This window comes from Vombatus ursinus, unplaced genomic scaffold, assembly GCF_900497805.2.
Source record: "Vombatus ursinus unplaced genomic scaffold, bare-nosed wombat genome assembly UNPS02014798.1, whole genome shotgun sequence".
Lineage (NCBI taxonomy): Eukaryota > Metazoa > Chordata > Mammalia > Diprotodontia > Vombatidae > Vombatus > Vombatus ursinus.
In genome coordinates, this window is record NW_020954576.1 from 67,227,087 (window position 1) to 67,251,160 (window position 24,074).

General features: G+C 36.8%; 1 protein-coding gene across 1 annotated transcript in view; it reads left to right on the forward strand.

Moving 5' to 3' along the window:
• The window catches only part of LOC114049459 (ryanodine receptor 2), an 811,539-nt gene that overhangs the window by 486,885 nt on the left and 300,580 nt on the right, over window positions 1–24,074 (forward strand). Inside the window, exons 30-35 of the mRNA XM_027870708.1 lie at window positions 10,770–10,978; window positions 12,563–12,915; window positions 13,658–13,772; window positions 15,385–15,545; window positions 17,404–17,563; window positions 17,961–18,047. Of these exons, the coding sequence (XP_027726509.1) occupies window positions 10,770–10,978; window positions 12,563–12,915; window positions 13,658–13,772; window positions 15,385–15,545; window positions 17,404–17,563; window positions 17,961–18,047 (1,085 nt within the window). The remainder of the gene's footprint in view (window positions 1–10,769; window positions 10,979–12,562; window positions 12,916–13,657; window positions 13,773–15,384; window positions 15,546–17,403; window positions 17,564–17,960; window positions 18,048–24,074) is intronic.

Sequence of the window (24,074 nt, forward strand, 5' to 3'; positions counted from 1 at the left end):
ATATAATCAGACCTGTACATTCTAATTGGCAACTCTGTTGAGAATGGATTGCGGACTTTTGGGAGGCTATTCCTTTTAACAGTCCAGGAAAGCAATGATAAAGGGCTAAACTAGAGTGGTGACTTTGTGAATGAAGAGAAGGGTAGATATGGAAGTTATATTATAAAGATGGAATTGACAGAACTTGGCAATTGAGTGGATCCATGGAGTGAGAGGAGAGCAAGGAGTCAAGAATGACACTGAAGTTATGAAACTAGGACCATATCCCAAAGACATAAAAGAAAAAGGGAAATGATCCATATGTCCAGAAATTTTTATAGCAGCTTTTTTTGTGGTAGAGAGAATTAGAAACTGATTGGGTACCCATCAAGTTGTGAATAATTGAACAAAAATGTTGTCTAGTAAGTCCTCATTATTTGCAGATTCTGTATTTGCAAATCTACCTACTTGTTAAAATTTATTTGTAATTATAAAATCAATACTCCATGGCACTTTTGTGGTCATTAGGAAACATAGCAGAGTAGCAAAAAATTTGAGTTGGCCAACATGCATTTTCCCAGCTGAGGTTGGACAAGGTGATGCTCTGCCTCTTTTTTCTGCTCTATACCTTAACAAGTATCCTTTTTTATTGTCTATTTAGTATACATTTTTTCATTTTTGTGCTTTTTGTTGGTGATTTCACTGCTTAAAATGGCCCCTAAGTGTAGTACTTAAGTGCTGTCTGGTGTTCTTAAGCACAAAAAGACTGTGATGTGCTATGTGTGGAGATAATATGTGTGTTAAATAAACTTCCTTCAGGCATGAGTTATGATGCTGTTGTTTGTGAGTTCAGCATTAATGTATCATAATATGATACATCCAGAAAAAGGAAGAGGAAATTCAACAATTTGTATGAGGCAACTCCAGAAAGTGCTAAAGTAAATGATGTGACCAAAGGCTTGCAGGAACCTAATTCATTGTGTGTAGGAACTAACTCCCACACATAACAATAATAAATATAATAGAATATATATTTATATACATATATATATATATATTTGTATGTGTATTGGAATATAATAGAATATATATATGAATATAGTAGAATATATATGTGTATTGGAATACTATTTTTTATTACCCCTCCCCCAATCTGCCCTCCCTTCTGTCACTCCCCTTATCCCCTTCCCCTCCATTTTTCTGTAGGGTAAGATAGATTTCCATACCCAGTTGAGTGTGTATGTTATTCCCTCCTTAAGCCAAATTTGATGAGAATAAGATTCACTCATTTCCTCTCACCTTCCCCCACTTCCTCTCCACTGTAAAAGCTTTTTCTTGCCTCTTGTATGTGAGATAATTTACCCCATTCTACCTCTCCCTTTCTTCTCCTTCTCCCAGTATAATCCTCTCTCACCCCTTAATTTTATTATTTAGATATCACCTCTTCATCTTCAACTCACTCTGTGCCCTCTACATATATTTTTTTTCCTCCAACTACCCTAATACTGACAAAGGTCTCATAAGTTACAAATATCATCTTTCCATGTAGGAATATAAACAGTTCAACTTTAATAAGTCCCTTAAGATTTCTCTTTCTTGTTTACCTCTTCATGCTTCTCTTGAGTCTTGTATTTAAAAGTCAAATTTTCTTTTCAGCTCTGGGCTTTTCATCAAGAATACTTGAAAGTCCTCTATTTCACTGAATGTCCATTTTCTTTCCCAGAAGGATTATACTCAGTTTTGCTGGGTAGGTGATTCTTGGCTGTAATCCTATCTCCTTTGACCTCTGGAACATCATATTTCAAGCCCTCCAGTCCTTTAATATAGAAGCTGCTAAATCTTGTGTTATCCTGATTGTGTTTCCACAATATTTGAATTGTTTCTTCCTGGCTGCTTGCAATATTTTCTCCTTGACCTGGAAACTCTGGAATTTGGCTATAATGTTCCTAGGAGTTTTCCTTTGGGGATCTCTTTAAGGAAGTGATCAGTGGATTCTTTCCATTTCTATTTTACCCTCTGGTTCTAGAATATCAGGGCAGTTTTCCTTGGTAATTTTTTGAAATATGATGTCTAGGCTTCTTTTTTGATCATGGCTTTCAGGTAGCCCAATAATTTTTAAATTATCTTTCCTGGATGTATTTTCCAGGTCAGTTTTTTTTTTCCAATGAGATATTTCACATAGTTTTCTATTTTTTCATTCTTTTGGTTTTGTTTTACAGTGTCATGATTTCTCGTAAAGTCAGTAGCTTCCAATTGCTCCATTCTAATTTTTAAGGAAGTATTTTCTTCAGTGAGCTTTTGGACTTCCTTTTCCATTTGGCCAATTTTGCTTTTTAAGGCATTCTTCTCCTCATTGGCTTTTTGGACCTCTTTTGCCATTTGGGTTAGGCTATTTTTTAAGGTGTTATTTTCTTCACTATTCTTTGGGGTCTCCTTTAGCAAGCTGTTGACTTGTTTTGTTGACTAGTTTTCTTGCATCACTCTCATTTCTCTTTCCAGTTTTGCCTGGTCTTTGTGTGTGTATCCAATCTGAACTGCTGCACTCCTCTCCCAGCCTGGCACAACAGACTTTTCCTGCTGACCTTTGAGGTTGTCTTGGGCTGTAAATTTGTTTCACTCTGCCTTTTTGTGGGTTCTGCTGCTCTAGAATTTGTTTAGAACCATTTTTTACAGCTATTTGGAGGGGTTTGGGGCAGAGCTCAAGCAAGTCACTGCTTTTACTCAGCCATCTTGGCTCTGCCCCCCAGGAATACTATTTTGCTATAATAAATGATGAAAGAGATGATTTCAGAGAAACCTGGGAAAATATGTATATATTGTTCTCTACCTTCATCACACTCCATCCAGAAATCTGTGTTTACCTCTAATCCACTCTTTTTGGTAGAGAATCATTTACTCTGTCATTAGTCCCCAAGACTGAATGGGCCTTACCATCTGACCTGTTATTTTCCCTGAATAAATATTAACTAGTTTTTCCATCTCCCATGAATTAAACATAAATATGAATGCTTCGTATTTTGTCTCATCCAATAAGAATGTGAACTCCTTGAGAGGAAGAAATGTTGTGATTATCTATACCTCCAGCACTTAGTCCAGTATATAGTACATAGTAAGTGTTTAATAAATGTGTTTGCATTTCATTGCATTCCAGGCTCCAAAGGTTTAAAAGGACATTTATATATTAGAGAGTCCAGAGGATGGCAAACAGAATGAAAGCTCTCAGGTTCATATTTCATGGGATCGGTTCAAGAATGATGACTGTGGGAACAAATTGCCGTCCACTAAAGTCTCTCAGACCTTTTTCAGAAAAAAACTATCTATGCCTTCCCCCTAGTGTACTTGTGGATTTGATTTTTTATGTACAAGTACAAGATGTTACATTTATCTTTATTGAATATCTTGTTAGATTCAACCCAGTGCTCTAGACTATCCTGATCTTATGTGATCCTGATGCTTTTATCAACTGGATGCTATCATCCAGTGTGTTAGCTATCCTTTCTAGCTTTGTATCACCTGTAAATATGATGAGCATGTCATATATATTTCTGTCACTGTCACTGATAAAAAATGCCAAACAATACAGAGCCACACATAGATCCTTGGAGTACTCTACTGGAGACATCCTGTGACAGTGACATTGAGCCATTAACAACTATTTTTTGAGTTTAGTCATCCAACCAGTTCTAAATCCATATAATTGTATTGTTGTATTGTCCACATCTCTCCATTTTTTTCCAGAAAATAGTATGAATGATTTTGTTAAAGGCTTTGCTAAAATACAGTGTATAAAATCTAGTTAAAACTATATCTACTGGAGACACTCTGTGACAGTGACATTGAGCCATTAACAACTATTCTTTGAATTGTCATCCAACCCATTCTGAATCCATATAATTGTATTGTTATATTGTTCATATCTATCCTACATCTTGTTTGTCCTTAGCTGTTTGTATATTTTCTTCCCCATTAGACTGTGAGCTCTTTCCCTCCTCCCATTTCTTCATATCTCAAGTACTTAGTATAGTGACTGGCACATAATGAGTACTTATAAATGGTAGATGACTGCCTGACTAATAGATCTGAGAATTAATTGCATAAAATGATAATTGAATCTATAGGGCCTAAAATAATGTAGAGGGAAAAAAGTGGGGTCCAGTATAAAGCCTTGGGAGACAGCCATGGTTATTGAGTGTGATATGGATGAAGATCCAGCAAAAAAAAGAATGGAAGGAGTGGTCAAACAGCAGCAAGATGAGAATTAATATGAAGTCATTAGATTTGGTAATTAAGAGAGCCTAAGCAGCTTTGGAGAGAATGGTTATGATTAAATGATGAGGTGAGAATTCAGACTGCAGAGAGTTCAGAGGAGAGTGAAGTAAGGAAGTGGAGGCACCAATTATAGATGACCTTCCCCAGAAGTTTAGCCATGCAAAGGAGGGGAGATATAGGACAATAGCAGAGAGGTTAAGGCAGGATAGGTAGATTTGAGAATCATCAGCATAAAGATGGTAATTAAATCCATGAGAGCTGATGAGACCACCAAGTGAAGTTATGTAGAGGGAGAAGAGAAGAGAGCCCAGGACAAAACCCTGAGGGACACCTATGCTTAGACAGTGTGATCTGGTTGAGGATTCAGCAGAGGAGACACAGAAGGAAAGGTCAGATAGATAGATATAAAGAAAGCCAGGAGAAGTATCCTGAGAAGAGAGAAGAGACTGTCAAAGAGAAGAGAATGATTTACAGTATTGAAGGTTGCAATATCCCTGCCTTTGTATCCCTGAGAAGAGAATCACCACCAACTTTTATTACTTTTTTTATCTTTTTTATTTTTGGGGGTAGACAGTGGGGTTAAGTGACTTATCACACAGCTGTTTAGGTGAATGACAATTGAGAAAAAACCACTGGATTTGAAAATTACGAGATCGTTGGAAACTTTGGGCCGATTGGTTTCAGAGGAATGATGAGGTCAAGAGACAAATTATAAAGGATTAAGAATAAAGGGACAGTAGAGACAGTGGAAGCACCTATCATAGATCACTTTTTCAAGGAATTTATTCACAAAGGGCAGAAGAAATACAGGACAATAGTTAGTGGGATGAGGATTAAGTAAAAATTTTTTGAGGATGGGGTGGTCCTTGAGTTATTATCCCAATTTTACAGATGAAGAAACCAAGACAGTTGAGAGGTTGTGACTTTTCCAAGGGTCACACAAATATAAGTGCCTGAGGCTGGATTTGAACTCAGATCTTTCTGACTTTAGGTCTAGTACTCTGTTCATTTACCACTTACCTGCTTTAGGAGGAAGAGGAGGAGAGAGGAGGGAGCTCTTAGTGAATGGCCTCAATTGATTTCCATGGTACATACCAAATATATATCTACCAGTCTTTGTTAGCTATATTTGATTTCTGACCAGGAATTTATTATCCCTATATTTTAAGCCATATCCAAAAAATCCAAATTCTATTCCCAGGTACCACCTTCTTAGCTAATTATTCACTACCTAAATTTATTTTTCTCTTCTATATCCATTGCTTTCAGTGGATAGCAGTGAAAAAATACAGCCTATGTCTCTGTGGTCTTCTGTTTCTTATATAAGACTTCATAATAATTGACCATACTTTTTAGGTTCTTTCTAGCAGTATCATTTGAAGTCTTGGAACATTCTATTTTGTCTTGGATACATGCCTCATGCAGAAAACATACCTCTCTATTAATATTGTCAAATCAACAGAGATGACCTCATGTATATCCCTGCCTTTGTATCCCTGAGAAGAGAATCACCACCAACTTTTATTACTTTTTTAATCTTTTTTATTTTTTTATTTTTTGGGGTAAACAGTGGGGTTAAGTGACTTATCACACAGCTGGTAAGTGTTGCTACCTAGCTGCCCTGACACCACCAACTTAAAATAGATGATCTATCACCTCTTAGCTTTTAGAGCTATAGGTCATTACTTTGAGCATAAACAGCTTCTGTTTCAAAGCATCTAGCTACTTCTTCAGGAAGTGCTTCAAAACATTTTTAAGTTCAAATTGTACAGCTAGCTTTTTTTTCTTCCCTTTTTTACTTTATGTAGCATTTTTATACTCCAAAATTCTCACAAGGTCAAATCTTCTCTCTACTTGAGTTCCCTTTTCTAACCATTGAAGGCTTTCTTATTTTTTTATTTTAAGAGTATTTTATTGTCTTTAGCAAGCAAGAGTCTGCATTATTTGAGTTCCTTCACTTTCTCCTGGAGGAAGGAGAACAGCCTACACTTGGACCACTGGGTGAAAATACAAACATTACACACTGAATGCAAACTCCCGAAAAATTCCCTTTATTCTCTATATTGGTTGATATTTTTAGCCAGTTTTAAAAAAAATTAGATGTGGGTATGTTCAAACACAAACCCAAGCATCTATTTGAAACTTTTTACAACATCTTAGCTATCTTCACAGTGACACTCAACTTCCTTTCCTTATTCTCAACAACTGTACTTTCATACTTACCTCACCTTTAACCTTATACCAGTCTGTTTAAGTAATTTGCTGTATCAATCCATTCTATCAATTTGCTTTACCCTTTAATTGTTACACTTATTTTTTCTTACTTACTTTGTCTTGTCTTGACCGCTACCTTCTTTTGCTTCTGTAATTTTTCTTCTCAGTTACTGTTCCTTTGATCCTCTCTAATTTTCCTAAGCTCTTGTGTAGCCAGCTTCATTGTTGTTGGTCTTATTTTAATGATAAACAACTTACATGGCACTTACTATGTGTCAGGTGCTGTGGCAAGAGCTTTACAATTATTATCTCATTTAACCCTCTCAGCAACCCTGGTGTTATTATCATCCCCATTTTACAGATGAGGAAACTGAGGCAAATGACTTGCCCAGGGTCACACAGCTATTAAGTGTCTGAGGGCGGATTTGAAATCCTGCCTGGCACTGTGTGTACTGTGACGACACCTAGCATCTAACTCAGAAGCTGACTGTAGAATAGTGCCTGACAGATTTTTCACACTCAAATTTTTCTCAGTTCCTCTCAAATTTCTCAGGATGTATCATGCCAAATCACTTCTTCACTAGTACAAACCCTTCTAAATCACCCATGTAATTTCCTTCTCTGGTTTTTGATTCATTTTTCTCTCCTTTTCCATTCTTTGTCTTGTGGAAACTAGGAATGGTGTGTGTGAGGGAGGGAGAAAAAGGGGGAGAGAGAGAGAGAGAGAGAGAGAGAGAGAGAGAGAGAGAGAGAGAGACATAAAGGAGGATAAAGTGAAGATTTTTTGTGTGTGTGGCTTTTTTTAACCAGTAGAGAATACCTGGGCATATTTGTTGATAATTAGGGAGACACTAAAGATAAGAACATAGAAGGTGTAAGAGACAAAGAGATATGTGCCCATGAATGGTATTTGCCACTGCCATGGGGGCAGCCGTGAGGCATAGTTGATAGAGCTCTAGACCTGAAATCAAGAAGACCTGAGTTTATATCTAGCCTCAGAGGATTATTAACTGTGTAATGCTAGGAAGTCACTTCTTTCTGCTTCAGTTTCCCCATCTATAATAACAGCATCTACCTCCCAGGGTTCTTGTGAGGTCAAAATGAGACAATTTATAAAGCACTTTGCAAATCTTAAAGTACTATAAAAATACTAGCTATGATTATTATTATTATTTCCAGCCTAAATTCCAAATGGAATAGATCGGTTCCTCGTAAATGGTAAAAGCTTCACAGATTTAGAGCTGGAAGGAATATTTGAGGCCATAGAGTCCATTTTAAAGATGAGGAAACTAAGGTGGAGTTAGATTAAGATTTGATCCCAAGTCTTCTTACTCTAAGGCCAATATGTTATACCATGCCTCCTTGATATGCTTTTTCATATACTCCCATTTTTAGGTGTTATTATATGACTGAATCAAGTCCTAGGACAGCTCTTAGTCTCTAAAGTGAGATCCATAATCTCACAACATGATTTAACCTATCTATAGAGTAAAAGCCAAATGGATAAAGAAACGTTAGTTGTGCAGACTATTCTATGCAATTGTGTGAACTACTCATAGAGCTGCTGATACTGCAAATGAATGGTGAATTATACCCAGATTTGAATAGAAGTTAGAGAAAGAGCTGTATTATAGTTTAGAAAATACAGTACTTTTAATGACCCTGAGCTTGTCCTGCAACAAAAATCTATCTTTTTCATAGCAGTGTCCTTCTTGTGATGATATACAGACTAAAGAATTAAAATTGAAGGTCACCCAAAGAACAATAGAGAGGTGCATGGTGGGGGCTTTTAGGATATATCATGTTGCTATATCCATGTTGTACTTCAGTTTTAAAGAGGACCAATAACATCAAGGGTAATATCTTGATTTGTGCATGAATTAGATTTAAATGAGGCAGACTTGTCCAAAGTTATCAACCTCACTCTTTGTCTTCCTGAATCGTCGAAGTCCAGTGGCAAGATAAAAGTCAGGATAACTGGCAACAGCCTGGGATTCAGTGAATGACCTTGGCATCTTCATGTCTCACCAAACTCTAAGTTTTCCACAGCTCCAACTTCAACTGCCTTCGTGATCTTCATCCACCCATTCCTCTGGGGGAAAATCTTCACATGCTTGGGGTGGATATCTCCCTAACTCACCAATAGGTTTGAGGCCTGTTGGTGAGGCTTAACCTGGTTTGATCCGTCTCCCAAGATGGTTTACTGGGGTGTGGCCATTACACATGCTCCAGCTTCTTTGAGCCGCAGGTGAGAGTTGGGTGAATTAGGTGGACACCAAAGGTGAATGAGCAAGCAGCCCTGGAAAGGCCTCGGCAAGCCCTCACACCAGACGTGCTCCTTCTTCTGAACATCCCACACAACCCTTGCTAAATGAAGTGTAGAAAGTGATATGTAAAGGATGTCATCAGATAGAAATAAAAATGGAAATGGAGGTGCAGAAAAGGATAACTGATGAGCTGTGTGCTTCATTGGTATGTTTATAATGGTAAGAGAATTAGAAGAACCTACACCATGTTAGATGGATCCCTGTGAAAGATTTATGGAGGGATATGAACAAGAGGCACGGAAGATGAAAAGGAATGGGTGGTTTGCAATCTGTGCCTGTGGAGGGAATACCCACATTGATGAGATCATACAGGTCTAAGGAAATATCTAGGAAGTAAAAGCTGATATCCATATATTGGATTATTTAAATTTATCTTCATAAGTTAATTTCCTTTTTTTTTAAATTTTTGCTTTTTTTGTGAGGCAATTGGTATTAAGTGACTTGCCCAGCGTCACACAGCTAGTAAGTGTCAAGCGTCTGAGGCTGAATTTGAACTCAGGTCCTCCTGACTCCAAGGCTGGAGCTCTATTCACTGCGCCACCTAGCTGCCCCAATTTCCTTATATTTTTAATGAGGTATGGGTAGTCTGAGAATATGCATATACAGTATTCCTTTGGTAGAGTAAATATGAAAAAAAATACCAGTTTCTTAACAGAAAAGGAAAATACAACCCACATCTACAATTTAATGTGACATTTACAACTATTTGCTATTTCCCACTATATAACAAAGTCTTATGCCAATTTATGCTAAAAGAATTTACATTGTCTCAAATCTGCTTTAGTGATTTAAGCACTCTTCCTTTGATTATTCGGGAACCTCTAGGAACATCTGCTCTGAAGAACAACTCTCCTTGATTTGTATATCAATGTCTATTGTAGTTTAAGCACCAGCTACAATTTCTTATTTTTTTGAGGATGATAATCATTATACACCCACACACACCCACACACACACACACCCACACACGTATGCATATATATGTATGTATATATATACACACACACATACATATATATGAATATGAATAGGACAAGTGGCATTATAAATTATTAGATCTGATTTTTGTCACTTAGTGGTGGTTTGCCAGTTGCATATTTTATTTCATTTAATAATTGATATGTAATAAAGTAAGAGGCATAAATCACATTGGCAGAAAATCTATCATATTTTACCACCTAATTGTCATACCCTATTTTTCAGTCCAAAAATTGGTTTATAACCTTGCTCGTCATGTAATCATCACATGGTATAATTCTGTTTGTCACGTCACTTAAAAGGTAAACAGAGCAGCAATGTATTATATATACAGCATACAGTACACATATATAGCAATGTATGCCACCAGTGGTATATGGATATGTATTTATCTCTCAAGCATTGTGAGCTTTGAGACTAGAATTCTCAGTACGTGTGCATTGTCAGTATATTCCTGAAAGCTGACTTGTGTGGTTTGTTTAGAGTGTCTAGTTAAAAGAATTAGATAACAGCTCTCAAGTCTTTATTGGCAATGAAGATGTCACTATTCCATTGCAAATCTGAAATTTGGAGATTGGTGTTTCCAAAAGATTTACTCTCAAGAGAATATTCTTTAGTTATGAAGAAACTGGCTGATTGCCATAGTATTGTTTTTACTCTTCTGTATATAGTCTTCTTATATTGCTTTCTTAATGTTACATTCAATTCCTGAGGGATCGTTGTGTGTATGCGTGTGTGTGTGTGTGTAAGAGGGGTGCACCAATATATTGACCAAGTTTCTACTCCACATAATATTTATTTTATTTTATTTTAAATTTATGGAATAAAGTAAACATTTCTATAACATAGTATAATAAAAATGATGATTGCACATGAAACTGCAAATCTGTTATGTACAACTTTTAAATTTTAAATTCCTTTTAGATCTATACTAAAATTATAATGTAAATTTCTTTTTTCTTTTTTTTCTTCCCTCTCCCTGACCTTTTTCGCCCCCAACAGGATTCATACCAGTATGCAGCCTGGGTGTGGCTCAAGTGGGACGGATGAACTTTGGGAAGGATGTCAGCACCTTGAAATATTTCACCATCTGTGGGTTACAAGAGGGTTATGAACCATTTGCTGTTAATACAAACAGGGATATTACAATGTGGCTGAGCAAAAGGCTCCCTCAGTTTCTTCAAGTACCATCAAACCATGAACACATTGAGGTCTGTTTTCTATATTGAGTTCCTTGGATGTTTCTTGAACATTTATTTTTTTGAAAGACATAGTTTTCTATGAGGAATGATAAGGGAAATTAAAAAAATACCCTCCTGTGTCCCCAGTTTTCTTTTACTTGTGAGCCTTCAGAATTTGCTAGCTTTCCCTACTGATTTTTTGCCTGTTCCTAGTACATTCTGGCCTAGTTCTGGGCTCTCTTCATCCACCTACTGTGGAATTGATTGTAAGTTTTTACTTCCTCTTTACCCTGCCAGCTGTCAAATAAATACATATCTTTAAGGGGCTTCCTTTCTTCAGGAAATTAGTTTTTTAGAACACACTTCCTTTAAGCCTCTAGTAGGAAAAAATATTTTGTAAGTGAAATGATTAATAATAGGCATTCTACTCCGTAGTAAGAATGATATCATGGTTTCTCCTAACTCATTAAAAATGTAGGATTTAATTGTCTTTTAATATTTCTGCCATTGGTTCAGGAGTAATAACCCTACTTATTCACAATATTGTATTTTACTTATTATAGCCAACCAATGTCAGTATGTGATTTGCCTCTGCTCTTAAGTCCTTTTCCAAATACAGTTATTGATATAGCTATTGATCTCATTGATGAAGAATGACTTATTTCTCTTTTGTAGGCAGTTCCAGGCTCAATTTAATCTATCCTCACTTTTTGTAGTAAGAAGTTAAGTAAAACTTATGTTAACTGCCTAAAACCATTCATCAAATTAATGACAGAACTGAGAATGTATCTCCTGTTCCAGTGATTGAATCAGTTCAGTGAATGAATGAATGTAAAGTCATTTGTTAAGTGCTTTCTCTTTGGTAAGCACTGTGATAAGTACTTGATATACAAATAGAAAGGCAAGACAGTCCTTACTCTCAAAAAACTCACTCCCTAATTCAAGGTGACAGTGCACATAAGCCTCAGCTACAGGGTGGTTGGAAAAGCCCAAAGGACCTCATTGTGCAGCTGATGGGCATATGGTAAGGTCTGTTATTCTAGAGGGTCCAGCAGTAGGGTGAATGTTCAGACCAAGTGGTCTGGAGAACACAGGGGCAGTATAGATTGTGTGGCATGGTCATCTTCCATCTTACTGGAAAGTTTGTAGTTGGTAGTACCCTACTCATCAATACAGTATGAGCAGTCATGTCAACCCTGGAACTGGGGAGCTAGAAGGGCCCAGAATCTAAACTGCTGGGAAAGTTGGGCGTAGGTTTTAGTGCTATAAAGGAACAGGCACTCTGGATTCCCTTTTCTGAGCGTGAGCATGTGGATCTAGCATTAAACAGGAGGAGAAAAGGGGAAAAGAGAAGGGGGATTGGCATTGAAGTTAAGGGGAAGGAAAGGAGGATCCCTATGGGATCAATGCAGAGGAGGGAATTCCTAAGTGAGGTCCACTCTGCCCTCTTGTGCCCAATGGGATCTCAGTGCTCTCTGTTTTGTACCTGTATCCTTTAGAAAAATAATTTAAAGTTTAAGCAGTTTGTGAGGATTGGAAAGTGCAAAAATGCATTTTAATCTTTAAAAAGAAAGAAAAGATGTGATTTAAATTATTGTTATTTTCACTTGTTAGGTGACCAGGATAGACGGCACTATAGACAGCTCTCCATGTTTAAAGGTTACTCAGAAATCTTTCAGTTCACAGAACAGCAGCACAGATATCATGTTTTACCGCCTAAGCATGCCTATTGAGTGTGCAGAAGTGTTCTCCAAAACTGCTGCAGGAGGGCTACCAGGCAACAGCCTATTTGGCCCGAAGAATGACTTGGAGGATTATGATGCGGATTCAGATTTTGAAGTTCTAATGAAGACAGCTCATGGTCATTTGGTGCCTGACAGGGTAGAAAAAGAAAAAGAAGCCACAAAACCAGAGTTCAATAATCACAAAGATTATGCTCAGGAGAAACCTTCTCGTCTGAAACAAAGGTCATTAACACTTAAAGTGTGATTTTAGCTATGTAGTCAGTCTTTGTGAGGGAGGGGAGGTTACAGAAGAACTTAAGGGGTTTTCCAGTCTAATAGCTTATTCACATTTAAGTTAATGCACATTCTTTTAATAACAACAGTAAATTATATATAGCATTTTAAGTTTTGTAAAAGCATTTTATATATATATATATATCATTTGAATCTAATGATAACTCATATTTTGTATAGAATTTTAATGTTGTAAAGCATTTCCCTTAACATATTCCTAAAAACTATTAGGTAGAAATTATTATTTTTGAGAATTATTATGATTGAGAAATTTTTATTATTCTCAATTTAAAAATAAAGAAACTGAGGCTCAGAGAGTTGAACTGATCTGTCCAAAGTCACACAGTCCTTAATTTGTATCAGAGGGATGTTTTCCCTCAAGAAGATATGACTATCATTAGTCTTGATTGAAACCTAAAGTGCATCCATTTAAATAATTGTTTTTATATTTCCAGTTTAACTGTAGCTGATACCATAATGTCGGAAATCTTTTAAGACAATACGGTGATGATTTTCCACCAAGAATTTCAGTGACAAAGATAAAACTTTGGATAATGGTATGGGTGATGTAATTATCTGGGCCAAATGTAATGTTTTGTAGGTTACATGAAAAGTGGATATTCCATCTTTTTCTTGTACAAGCCAGTACTGTGTGACTATGTTCATTCCTCAGTCCTTTAACGCTTTCCAGGTTTATGCTGAGACGGACAAAACCAGATTATAGCACAAGCCATTCTGCAAGACTCACTGAAGATGTTCTTGCAGATGACAGGGATGATTATGATTACTTGATGCAGACCTCTACGGTATGAAGTTGCTATCTTTTGCCGTTTTTATTTTTTCCTTAAATTTATATTTGTTAGTTACTGTGTTGCACATTTTGCTTCCTCAAATTTCAGTAATTTTTTTAAATGATTACTCAGGTTTTTTTTTTCTATTTTAAGAATAAAGTTTTAAGCGTCACTTTTTGTAGCATGTGGATTTGTCTCACCAAGGGGGAAAGCAAATATGATATAGTGAGATTTCTATTTGGGAAAAGATTTTCAGGAGAAAATGAGACTGTTCAGGTTTTATCACATGATTTATTTGGAAAATTATACAATACTACTTGATTTTCAGAGGTACATGTAATCTCTAGTATTCTTCAGCTTGGTCCTTTACCTGAGAAATCTCACTTAGGCTTCTGGGTCTGAATTAGGTAGTTTGCTGTGGAAATAAATAGGAAGGAGTAAATATGAAGATATTAACTAGGAAGAAGCTACAGGATTTGGCAGCTGATTAGATATATAAAGTATGGCAAGGGAAAAAAGGTCAAAGATAGCTCCAAGGTGATGAGCCTGAATCAGTAATGTCATCAACAAAAACAGAGAAATTCTGGGGAATTAGCAGTCTTTTGGGCAAAGATGATGAAGTTAAGTTTGGGGCATGTTGAGTTTGAATTCCCAGGAAGACATTGAACAAAGAGCTGGAAATATGGGACTAGATTTCTGGGGCAAAGTCGGGGGATGGAAATAGTGATTTGAAAGTCATCTGCATAGAAATGAATATTTTTACCATGAGAAGGAGTGAGATCCCCAAGGGAGAGAAATAAGAGAGAAAAGTAGAGAGCAAAGGACAAATCCTAAGAAGACATCCACATTTAAGGAACATTTTGACCTTTATATTTCTAATACATGCATGTAGTAGGAACTTAATAGATATATTTTTATTTGAATTGAATTGAATTGAAGAGGACAAGGAGCCAGTAAAAGACAGATAAGCAGTTGATGAGGTGGTAGAAAAATGGGAATGAAGTGTTATAGTTTTTCATATTTAGTCAAGGGCCACTTTTCCCCTGCCAGTGTATTTGTCTTGACTTCCCTGTTCTAAACCCCAAAATGGAAAAACAGTATCAGTTGTAATATCCCTGTATCTGATTTAGATTCTTACATACTTTAAAAAAAAATCTCAAGATTGGAACAATTTCTTGTATTTTTAAGCAGTGAAATATTTAATTGCTGAGTTAAGAAAAGGAAAATATATTCAAAAGAACTGAAAATTGTACTCTAAAATCACCCTCAAGGAAGAATACATTTGTTCAGGTTTGAAGGTTTCAGAGGCTTGCAGGCAAAGTGGAATAATGATTATATTCCAAATTCATTATACTTGAGAATGAAAAAAAAGGCCACAAATAATTTAGCATATTTCCTTGGATATAAGTCTTTTCCTCTTTCATTATTTCTGATTTATCATACATATATTATTTTGTGAAATTATTACTCTGTTGCTAAAGTACCTTCATCAGGTTAGGCAAACTTTAACAAAAGAAATGAATTGTTTTTAGGCAGATCAAAAGTCGAGACTAAAACTAATGTATTGTCGTAAACCATTTTGTAAACCAATTATCTTTCTGATAATTTATTCTTAATATTTTTACAGTATTATTATTCTGTGAGAATTTTTCCTGGACAAGAACCTGCTAATGTTTGGGTAGGCTGGATTACATCAGATTTCCATCAGTATGACACAGTCTTTGACTTGGACAGAGTTCGGACAGTAACAGTTACTCTGGGAGATGAAAAAGGAAAAGTACATGAAAGGTTGGTTTCTTTTACTTTTATTTGAATTGAATAAAATTTAGTGTAAATTTTGCATGTGTTGGTGAATTCGTACAGTTATCTCTTGAATCTAATGTCCAAGGTAATAGTCATTGAATAGAAACAATTTAACCTGGCTGTTCATATCTGTGTCCCTTTTGGTACCCTTTCCCACAAGTCAAGATTTCGAATCTAAAGAAAATAATATTGTTAAATCAGAGAACATTTATCTGCCGTGGGTAATAATTGTATTTTCAAGTGGCTTTGTACTTGATTGACAATGGGGTGGGAGGTAACAAAAAAATTTATATTCATAATTTTAGGTATTTGTGATGAGTGATTATTAAATATTTAGGGTTAGTTTGACATGCATCTTGGGAAATGGTCAGTCCTGGTGGGGAGAAGAATGTGGAGAAAATGTGGGATAATAGTTTAGAGTAGGTGGCTAGAATTTGAATGGAGACTGAGGAGTAGTGGGTTCTTTTCTCAGCTTTGCCATTGACTCGCTGTGTGGCTTTGGGTAAGTCACTTAATCTTTCTGTGCCATATTTTTTTCCATTTGTAAAAATGAATCAAACTCAAACCAAACCTTCAAAAAAGTGAAGAAGTCTTTATCTTCCTTGCAGAATAAAACAAGAGAAGATCTAACCATTCCCATCCACTTCTGTGCCCATCCGTCCTCTCTGGTCTGCTGGGGCAGGTTTTCTTGGAAAGAGCTCTCCATAGTGTTGCTTCTTTCCTGTACCTCCCAATGTCATTTTCAGTTAATGGGGAACTTAATCCCTGCCGTCATATGAAAGAGCTTGAAAAGTTGTGGGATTAGTGCAATTCTGAAGGAATGCCTTGCTTTAGTATGGGAGCAGGAGCAGCAAACTTCTAGTAGATTTCTCAGGAGAAACCTTTGGCTTTCAGAGATGGCGACCATTTAATGAGTTTCCTATGATAAGAAAATAGCTATTGTAAGGATAGGCCTGCTGAGTGGGAGAGATGATTTTGATGTGTGTGATGGGAGGAGGGGGATTGGAGATGTAGAAGTTATTGGGGAGACAGTCTTATATAGGTGGCACACAGAGAGACAGTCAACTCTTGATTATTCAGAGGCCTATTATCTAATTTGTTGATTATCTAAGCATTTCATTTTAACTCCTCTCCCTCCTCCTGCCTTACTTTTGGCTGTTTTGCTCTGCTTGCACCAGAGAGTAGCAGAAGAAGGGAAAGAAGTCAGCTTTATTGCTTATTACCATCTCTGGCTAATGGTGGGCAAAATGTTAAAACTAATGGCTAAAATCAGTTTTTTCATTGTTGTCACTGGATTTTTTTTTATATCTTTGCAAAGCACATCCCATATTACAGGTGACTGGGAGTTGACTATAGAGGGATTTTGATGTGTAGCCAAATTTCGTTGATCTTGAATATTTGATGGCTTACCCACTAACATAATAAAGCAGTCTTTTTGATAGTATGTAGAAAGAAATACTTCTTGACTCAGAACAAGGAGGAAAGGGCATGAAAATAAAAGTTATTATACTTGTTATTTATGTATAGTTAAACTTTTTTGAACCTCAGAAAAAAATAGTTTGGTTTGAGTTTTTTGAGGGAAGGTGCAGGTCAATTCTTACTTTTCAAACTTGTTGACCTGTCCCTATTAGGTATGAAACTTAGAAGAGTATAAGACCTGATTCAGAATTCCCACTGAAGTCAACAAGTTTTGCTCAGAACCACAGAATCAGGTCCATTATGCACCTATCCCATTACAGCATGCGCTTGTTGCTTGCGCAGCATAATTTAGGTTTAGTGTGCAAGATGTACATGTTTGCTGTATCTGTGGATGTACATAGATTAAATGTCTTTTGAAATTCAGCATCAAACGCAGCAACTGCTATATGGTGTGTGCGGGTGAGAGCATGAGCCCTGGGCAAGGACGCAACAATAATGGATTGGAGATCGGCTGTGTAGTGGATGCCGCCAGTGGGTTGCTTACCTTTACTGCAAATGGCAAGGAACTGAGCACATATTACCAGGTACCTATTTCCTTGCTGACATCACACTTTTAGGGCTTTTATGGAATGTTTGTTCCATTAAAGGAAAATACTCATTTTGAAAGATGTTGATGTTAGTGAAATTGTCTTTATAAAGCAGATTTGAATAATTTTTTAAAATGCGTTAATTCTGCCTATTGATTTAAGTTTTAATGAGAATTATGTCTTGAGGTTTTGAAGGAAAATGTGCTGTAAAACCCCAGGAAACAAACTCATAATAAATAAAAATGCACTCTACAGCTATTTTTGAAAGACACTCAAAAGTATGAGGGACAATTATGCAGTTACTTGCTATGATTTATTCCTTAGTAATTCCAAAAATATATTATCTTAGAATTTCTTGCTGTTTTTTAGTTCTTAAATTTATTTATTATTTTAGGTCGAGCCAAGTACAAAATTATTTCCTGCAGTTTTTGCACAAGCTACAAGCCCTAATGTTTTCCAGTTCGAGTTAGGAAGGATAAAGGTAAGTAAGGGAGCTTCTTTTTATTTTTTAATGAGATTCACAACCAACTGTCTTATCTAGTAGACTTGGGTATTTTATTAGCATTGGGTATAGCAAACTGTCAGTGTCTCCCTCTATAGACCCTCTATTTCATGAGCCCGTCAGCTCCTGAATGCATACATGAAGGCAACAGTTCTCAAACTTTTTTGTCTCACTACCCCTTTACACTCCTAAAAAATAATTGAAGACCTCTTTCCCTTCCTTCACCTCTCCTCCCCATGAGCTTTTGTTTATGTGAATTATGTCTCTATTTACCTGTATCACCAACTGCCTTTTGGACATCTCAATTTGTATATCTCATAGGCATCTCAAACTTAATTGTTCTAAAACAGTACTTGTTATCTTTTCCCTCAAATCCTCCTCTCTTCTCAAGTTTCCTATTACCATCAAGAGTACCATCATCTTCCCAGTCACTTGGATTTACAATTTCAATGTCATCCTGAATTCCTCATTTGGAATCACACCATATATCCAATAAGCTTTAATAGATTAAAATTGCATTAAGATTTTTGGGATCTGCATTATCTAATCTTTTTGTTTTTACCTTTTCATTTATGCCTTCTTCTTCTTCTTCTTTTTTTTTTTTTTGGGTGAAGCAGTCAGGGTTACGTGACTTGCCCAGGGTCACACAGCTAGTAAGTGTCAAGTGTCTGAGTACGGATTTGAACTCAGGTCCTCCTGACTCCAAGGCCAGAGCTCTGTGCACTGTGCCACCTAGCTGCCCCTGTGTCCTCTTCTTTCAATTCACACAGCCACCCTCCTAGTTCAGGCCCTTACCAACTTTTGCTTAAACTTTTGCAATAGCCTTCTTATTGGTGGTTCTACCTCAAGTCTTTAACTTTTCTAACCTGTTCTCCACTTGGCTACCAAAATGATTTTTCTGAAGTGCTAATCTTACCATGTCACCCCCCTATCCAGTAAACCTCAGTAATTTCTTATTACCTCTGAGTTAAAATATAATATCCTCTGTTTGCATTTAAAGTCCTTGATAACCTGGCCCTGTCCTTCCTTTCTAATCTTTTTATACTTTATTTCCCTCTCCACTGTCCATGATTGAGTTACCCTGGCCTATTTGACATTCTTTTCATACAATACTCCATTTCCCAACTCCTTTCCTTTTCACTGACTGTTTCCCATTCCTGGAATGGCTTCCTTCTTCACCTTTGATTTCTAACTTCCCTGGCTTCTTTTAAGACTCAAGTTATATCCTGCTTTCTGCAGGAGGCCTTTCCAAGTCCTTCTAGTACTAGTCCCTTCCAAGTACTTATATCTTATATACATTGACTATTGGTAGATTGACTTCCGCATTAGAATGTAAGCTTGTTTAAAGCAGGGATAATGTTTTTTCCTCTCTGTGTATCCTTACCACTTAGTACAGTACTTGTACCTAATAAGTACTTAATGAATACTTGTTGACTGACTGATCCTCACAACAACCCCTGAAGTAGATGATATTATTATCCATATTTTACAGGAACTTTTTATCTTTGCTAGTATAAACTAGTAGCCTATTCTGGTGACTGAAGTCTGGAGTAGTGGGTTCTAAACTTTTTTCATCATACATTCTTATCAATTTGAAATTTTTAACCATTTACCTTTGTTATTTATTTTTAAATTATTTACATTACTATTGTGCTAATAATTATGAACATCATAAAACTTACACAAAAGTACAAATTGAAAAAAAATGACATAAAGATGTAATAACATTTATTCCAAGAATCAGTAGGGATGCCCTTGACCAGAGGTGGGGAAACTTTTTTGGGTTGGAAGGCCTCATTAATATTTACCTATAATCAAATAAGTCTGTATTCAAGGATCTTCGATTAGATATGCTTAAAAATGTACATTATTTTGAAAAAATCTAACTTAATTTATGTACTTAATAATTTCCAAAAATGAAAACTGTTAATTTTAAAGTTCACTAACCTTTAAATGACTGTTGTGCCTGTTTTTTTTTTTTGGGAAGCATTTGAATATTTGGTTGCAGGATGGAGGTCCACAGTTTCAGTTGATCCTCTGGATGGATATCAGTCATTTGTGACCCTAACGATGTCTTGATTTGGGTTGGGTAGAAGAATGTAGATTCGCAGCAATAAGTGGTTGAAAAGCAAGAAGGCATTTTTCAGGCATGTTGCCAAGGACATGGCATTTGCCGTGGACATGCCAAGGACACTACATTTTTCCGTATTTCAATTGATTCTTTCTTAGCATCAAACAATGACTTTAAAATGTCATCTACTGAGATCTCAATCAATTCCCTTTATAGTTCTTTAGATGCTTTGGTGATACAACTAGCTAAGGTTGAAATGCTAATTTGAGTGTGATGTCATGATTCTCAGTCAGTGAACCTTTCACTGTATTCTCCAGTTAACAAGTCTATAATAGCTGCATATTCTTCAGATGATTCACATATATCATTCTGCTCATCACTGTCCTTTGCTCACTGGGGAAAATGTTCATCTGAAATTTCCTTTTGAAGAAGTGTTTTGAAAAAAGATAGCTTTTTTTTCCAAAATGCTTGGATTTTTTTCTCCACATATCATATATAAACTTAGTTTTACCTTGCAAAGAAATATTCAGATCATTTTTATTTGACAGGATATCATACAGAAATGCAGAATTCCTATAGACATCTTCTTTCATTAATTCACATTGCTGATTCTGTTCTTCATAAAATTTAACTATCTGGTCTCTCAGAGATAAAATTTTAGCTAACACCTGACCCTGTGATAGCCAACATACTTTAGAATGATATGGCAAATCTACACTGCACACTTCAACATTCAGTTTTAGCATGTTACAAAACTGACAATGCCTTGTTCTGTTTGCACAAATATAGTTAACAATACTTATAACTTGTTGCAAAGTATCACTTAAAATAGTAGTTTTAACACAGAGATTTTGCTGATGCAAGATACAGTGAAAAGAAATGAGAGCATCTAGATCTGTTAACACTTTTTTATCTGTGCAATAAACGCTTCATGTTTTCCTGTCGTGGAAGGTGCACCGTCTGTACATATACTCACTGAATTTACCAAATTCAGTCCCACTTCACAACATTTATCTTGGAAGTTGTTGAAGATATCTTTTCCCTGTGTTCTGTTCGCAAGAGTGCCAAAAGCAAGTAACTCTTCATAGTAAAGAAAATCTTCTGTTATGACCTGAATTAAATATAAAACATGTGCTGAGTCAGTAGCATCAGTTGATTTATCCAAAGTGATTGAATAATATATATTTTCCGTTTGAAGTATTGCATGACATTGTTCTGTTAAGTTGAAGGCTAATTCATGTTGCTGATTAGTTATGGTTCTCCTTGAAAGAGGCAGTTGTTTGAACTTTGAAATGTTATTGGGGTCTAAGCGTCCTACAACTTGGACAATTCATTCTTTCACAATTTCTCCATCACTGCATAGCTTCCCTTTTTTCCCGAATAGGTAAGCTACTTTATAAGTTGCTTCAGTGGCATTATTTCCATGTCCTATTGCTGTTTGAAGGAATTGTCTTTGCTTTTGCTTTTCATCTTTTAATTTCTATAATACACCCTTTCGTGCCTCTCCCTCTAATTTAACATCTTTATGGTCCTTATGAGTGTTGTAATGCTGATGAGCATTGAATTTCTTTAATGCTGGTATTGCAGCAAACCATCTTATCTTTAGCAGAAACAAGACAATATTGCAGTTCCCAATCCTCATTAAAAAAATCTGTTTTCTTCCTTCAGCATTCTCTTGGTCTTCTTTGACTCGATGGACTGTTAAGCAGACAGAATTAAAAAATACTTTCAAGCTGTGCAACTGTTCACAAATTCCACTTCAAACAGAAACACAGTGCGCCACTGTCAAAATCAGATAACAGACTATACACTCGACCCCCTAAACTCTCGCCAGCCACTTTGTTGCGGTAGTGGTACCAGTCAAGTGGGAAAAGTTAGAACTAAATAATGAGTGTAGCAGCCGTCAACTTAGACCTTATGGCTTAATAATGTTCTCATTGTGCCAGTCAATCTGGGAGGATTATTTGCTGAAACTTATTTTATTTATTTAAATTTAAAACAAAACTTATTTTAAAATATAAATAAAACTGCCCATTATGGAGGCAGAGAAGATCAGAAGGTGGGGATGAACTACAATATACTTATCTAAGATCTGGAAGTCACCTGAGAGACAGCAATGCTGAACTTTTACCTGGTGCTGAACCAGATGTTGCAAGTAGAAAAACATGACCTGTGGAAGAACAAACAAATGAGGAATGTTTAGGAATTTTGCCTTTGGGAACTTCGGAGTCTTGGTTCTCTTCTAGTCTGGTGCTGCTGGAGGCCATCTAGCTTCTTCTGAGCCTGGCTTAGCACCCAAACCACCTTCAGGGCCTGCCTTGCTGGATCCTAGTGCATGTCCTTTCAGAGATCGTGGAGTCTGTGTTTGAGTGGTTTCTGTTCTGCGTCTTCCAGGCCAATCTCACTTTGGCCTTATTACTCCCAAGCTGCTGTAGCTTCTGCTCATGCACTTATAGAAATTTCTAGGAATCTTACAGCCCAAAAAGCTGAGGATATTCCCTACTTGGTCAGCAAGAAGACAACCTCCAGTTTGGTGAAAGTTTAATTGTCACAGAAAAGGCTGTGAAGAAGGAGAGGGGACTGCCTGCCCTCAGTCTGATTTTTCCACATAGCACTTTAGGAAGGGGCCTTTGATCTCTTCTGTAAGTAAATAGCGGAGAATGAGATCCTCCTGATTTTTTCCTGGCAACTACATGTTCTTCTACCTGCTGGACACTGCCTTGTTCCTGCTATTCCTGGAGTAGTTCCCGAATTGGCCTGCATCCTGAAGAGGCAAGACATCTCTAAGGCAATCAATTTTGCCCTGTAGTTGTGTGAATTTCCTGGACAACTGTGTTGACTGGAAAAGCAGCTGGCTATGCTGATGGTCTTTCTTCTTGTTCCTTACCAAAAAGAAATATTCTGTGGTACCTGACCTGTAGTCAGTGGTGAAACGTGGGCTGTAGGACATAATGCAGGAGCTCCTGAACTACTGGATATACACCTTCATAAGGAAGAGAATGTCAGAGTTTCTCAAAGCAAAGAGGAGGCAGCCACTAAGGGGCCAGAAGTAGGGCATAGGCTTCTCACTCAACATCAAGAAGATAAGTGTCGGAAGACCCAAGAGGGAGCTACGTCAGCCTGAGGGCAGTGAGGAAACGCTTTATGCTACAAGCACAGAGAAGAAGAGGAGGAAAAGGAAGAAAAAGCCAAATGAGCATCAGCCATCGCCTGGGGTCAATGGCATGGGGCCAGCCTATGTCTGGCCTCACAGTGCCGTGAGGATCAGGCTGCTGACGCTGACACAGTGACTGATAAGAGGAGTTGCAGAAACCTTAGTTAGTAGTGAATAGGGCCTTAAAGAACCCAGTGTCAGACTGTCAGGGTCAAATAAGGAAAAGTCTGAATGGAAAGAGGAAATATGGGTCTGAGGCTGCCACCACAGCCATCCCCTCATGGACAAAGGCCAAAATGTCACCAGTGAATGGAAGCCCTAGTCCCAGGTCAAGGCCTGAGGAAGCTGAAGGAGCCTAAGGGTAGCAAAGTGAGTCAAGAACTCCAGAGGCGTTATTACTTTTTACCATAACTTTAATAAACCAGTGTCTCTGTAGAAAACATAAAAGAACATTACTATCCTGATGTAGATGGTGCAGATCTATATATCTAGTCTTTTCCCCCTGAATGCCAGTCCCACATGACTAATTGCTGATAGGACATTTCAAACTAGATGTCCTGAAGATATCACAAATTCAGACTATTGAAAACTGAACTCATTATTTTCACCCCAAAGCTAACCCTCTTCCAAAGTACCATCATTCTTTCAGTCTCTTAGGTTCTTAACTAAGGCATCATCCTTGTCCAATGATTTTTCTGCTTCTACTTCTAAAACATCTTTCATTACCTATCCTTTTTCTCTACTCCTATAACTATCACTTTATTTCAGACTTTCTTCATAT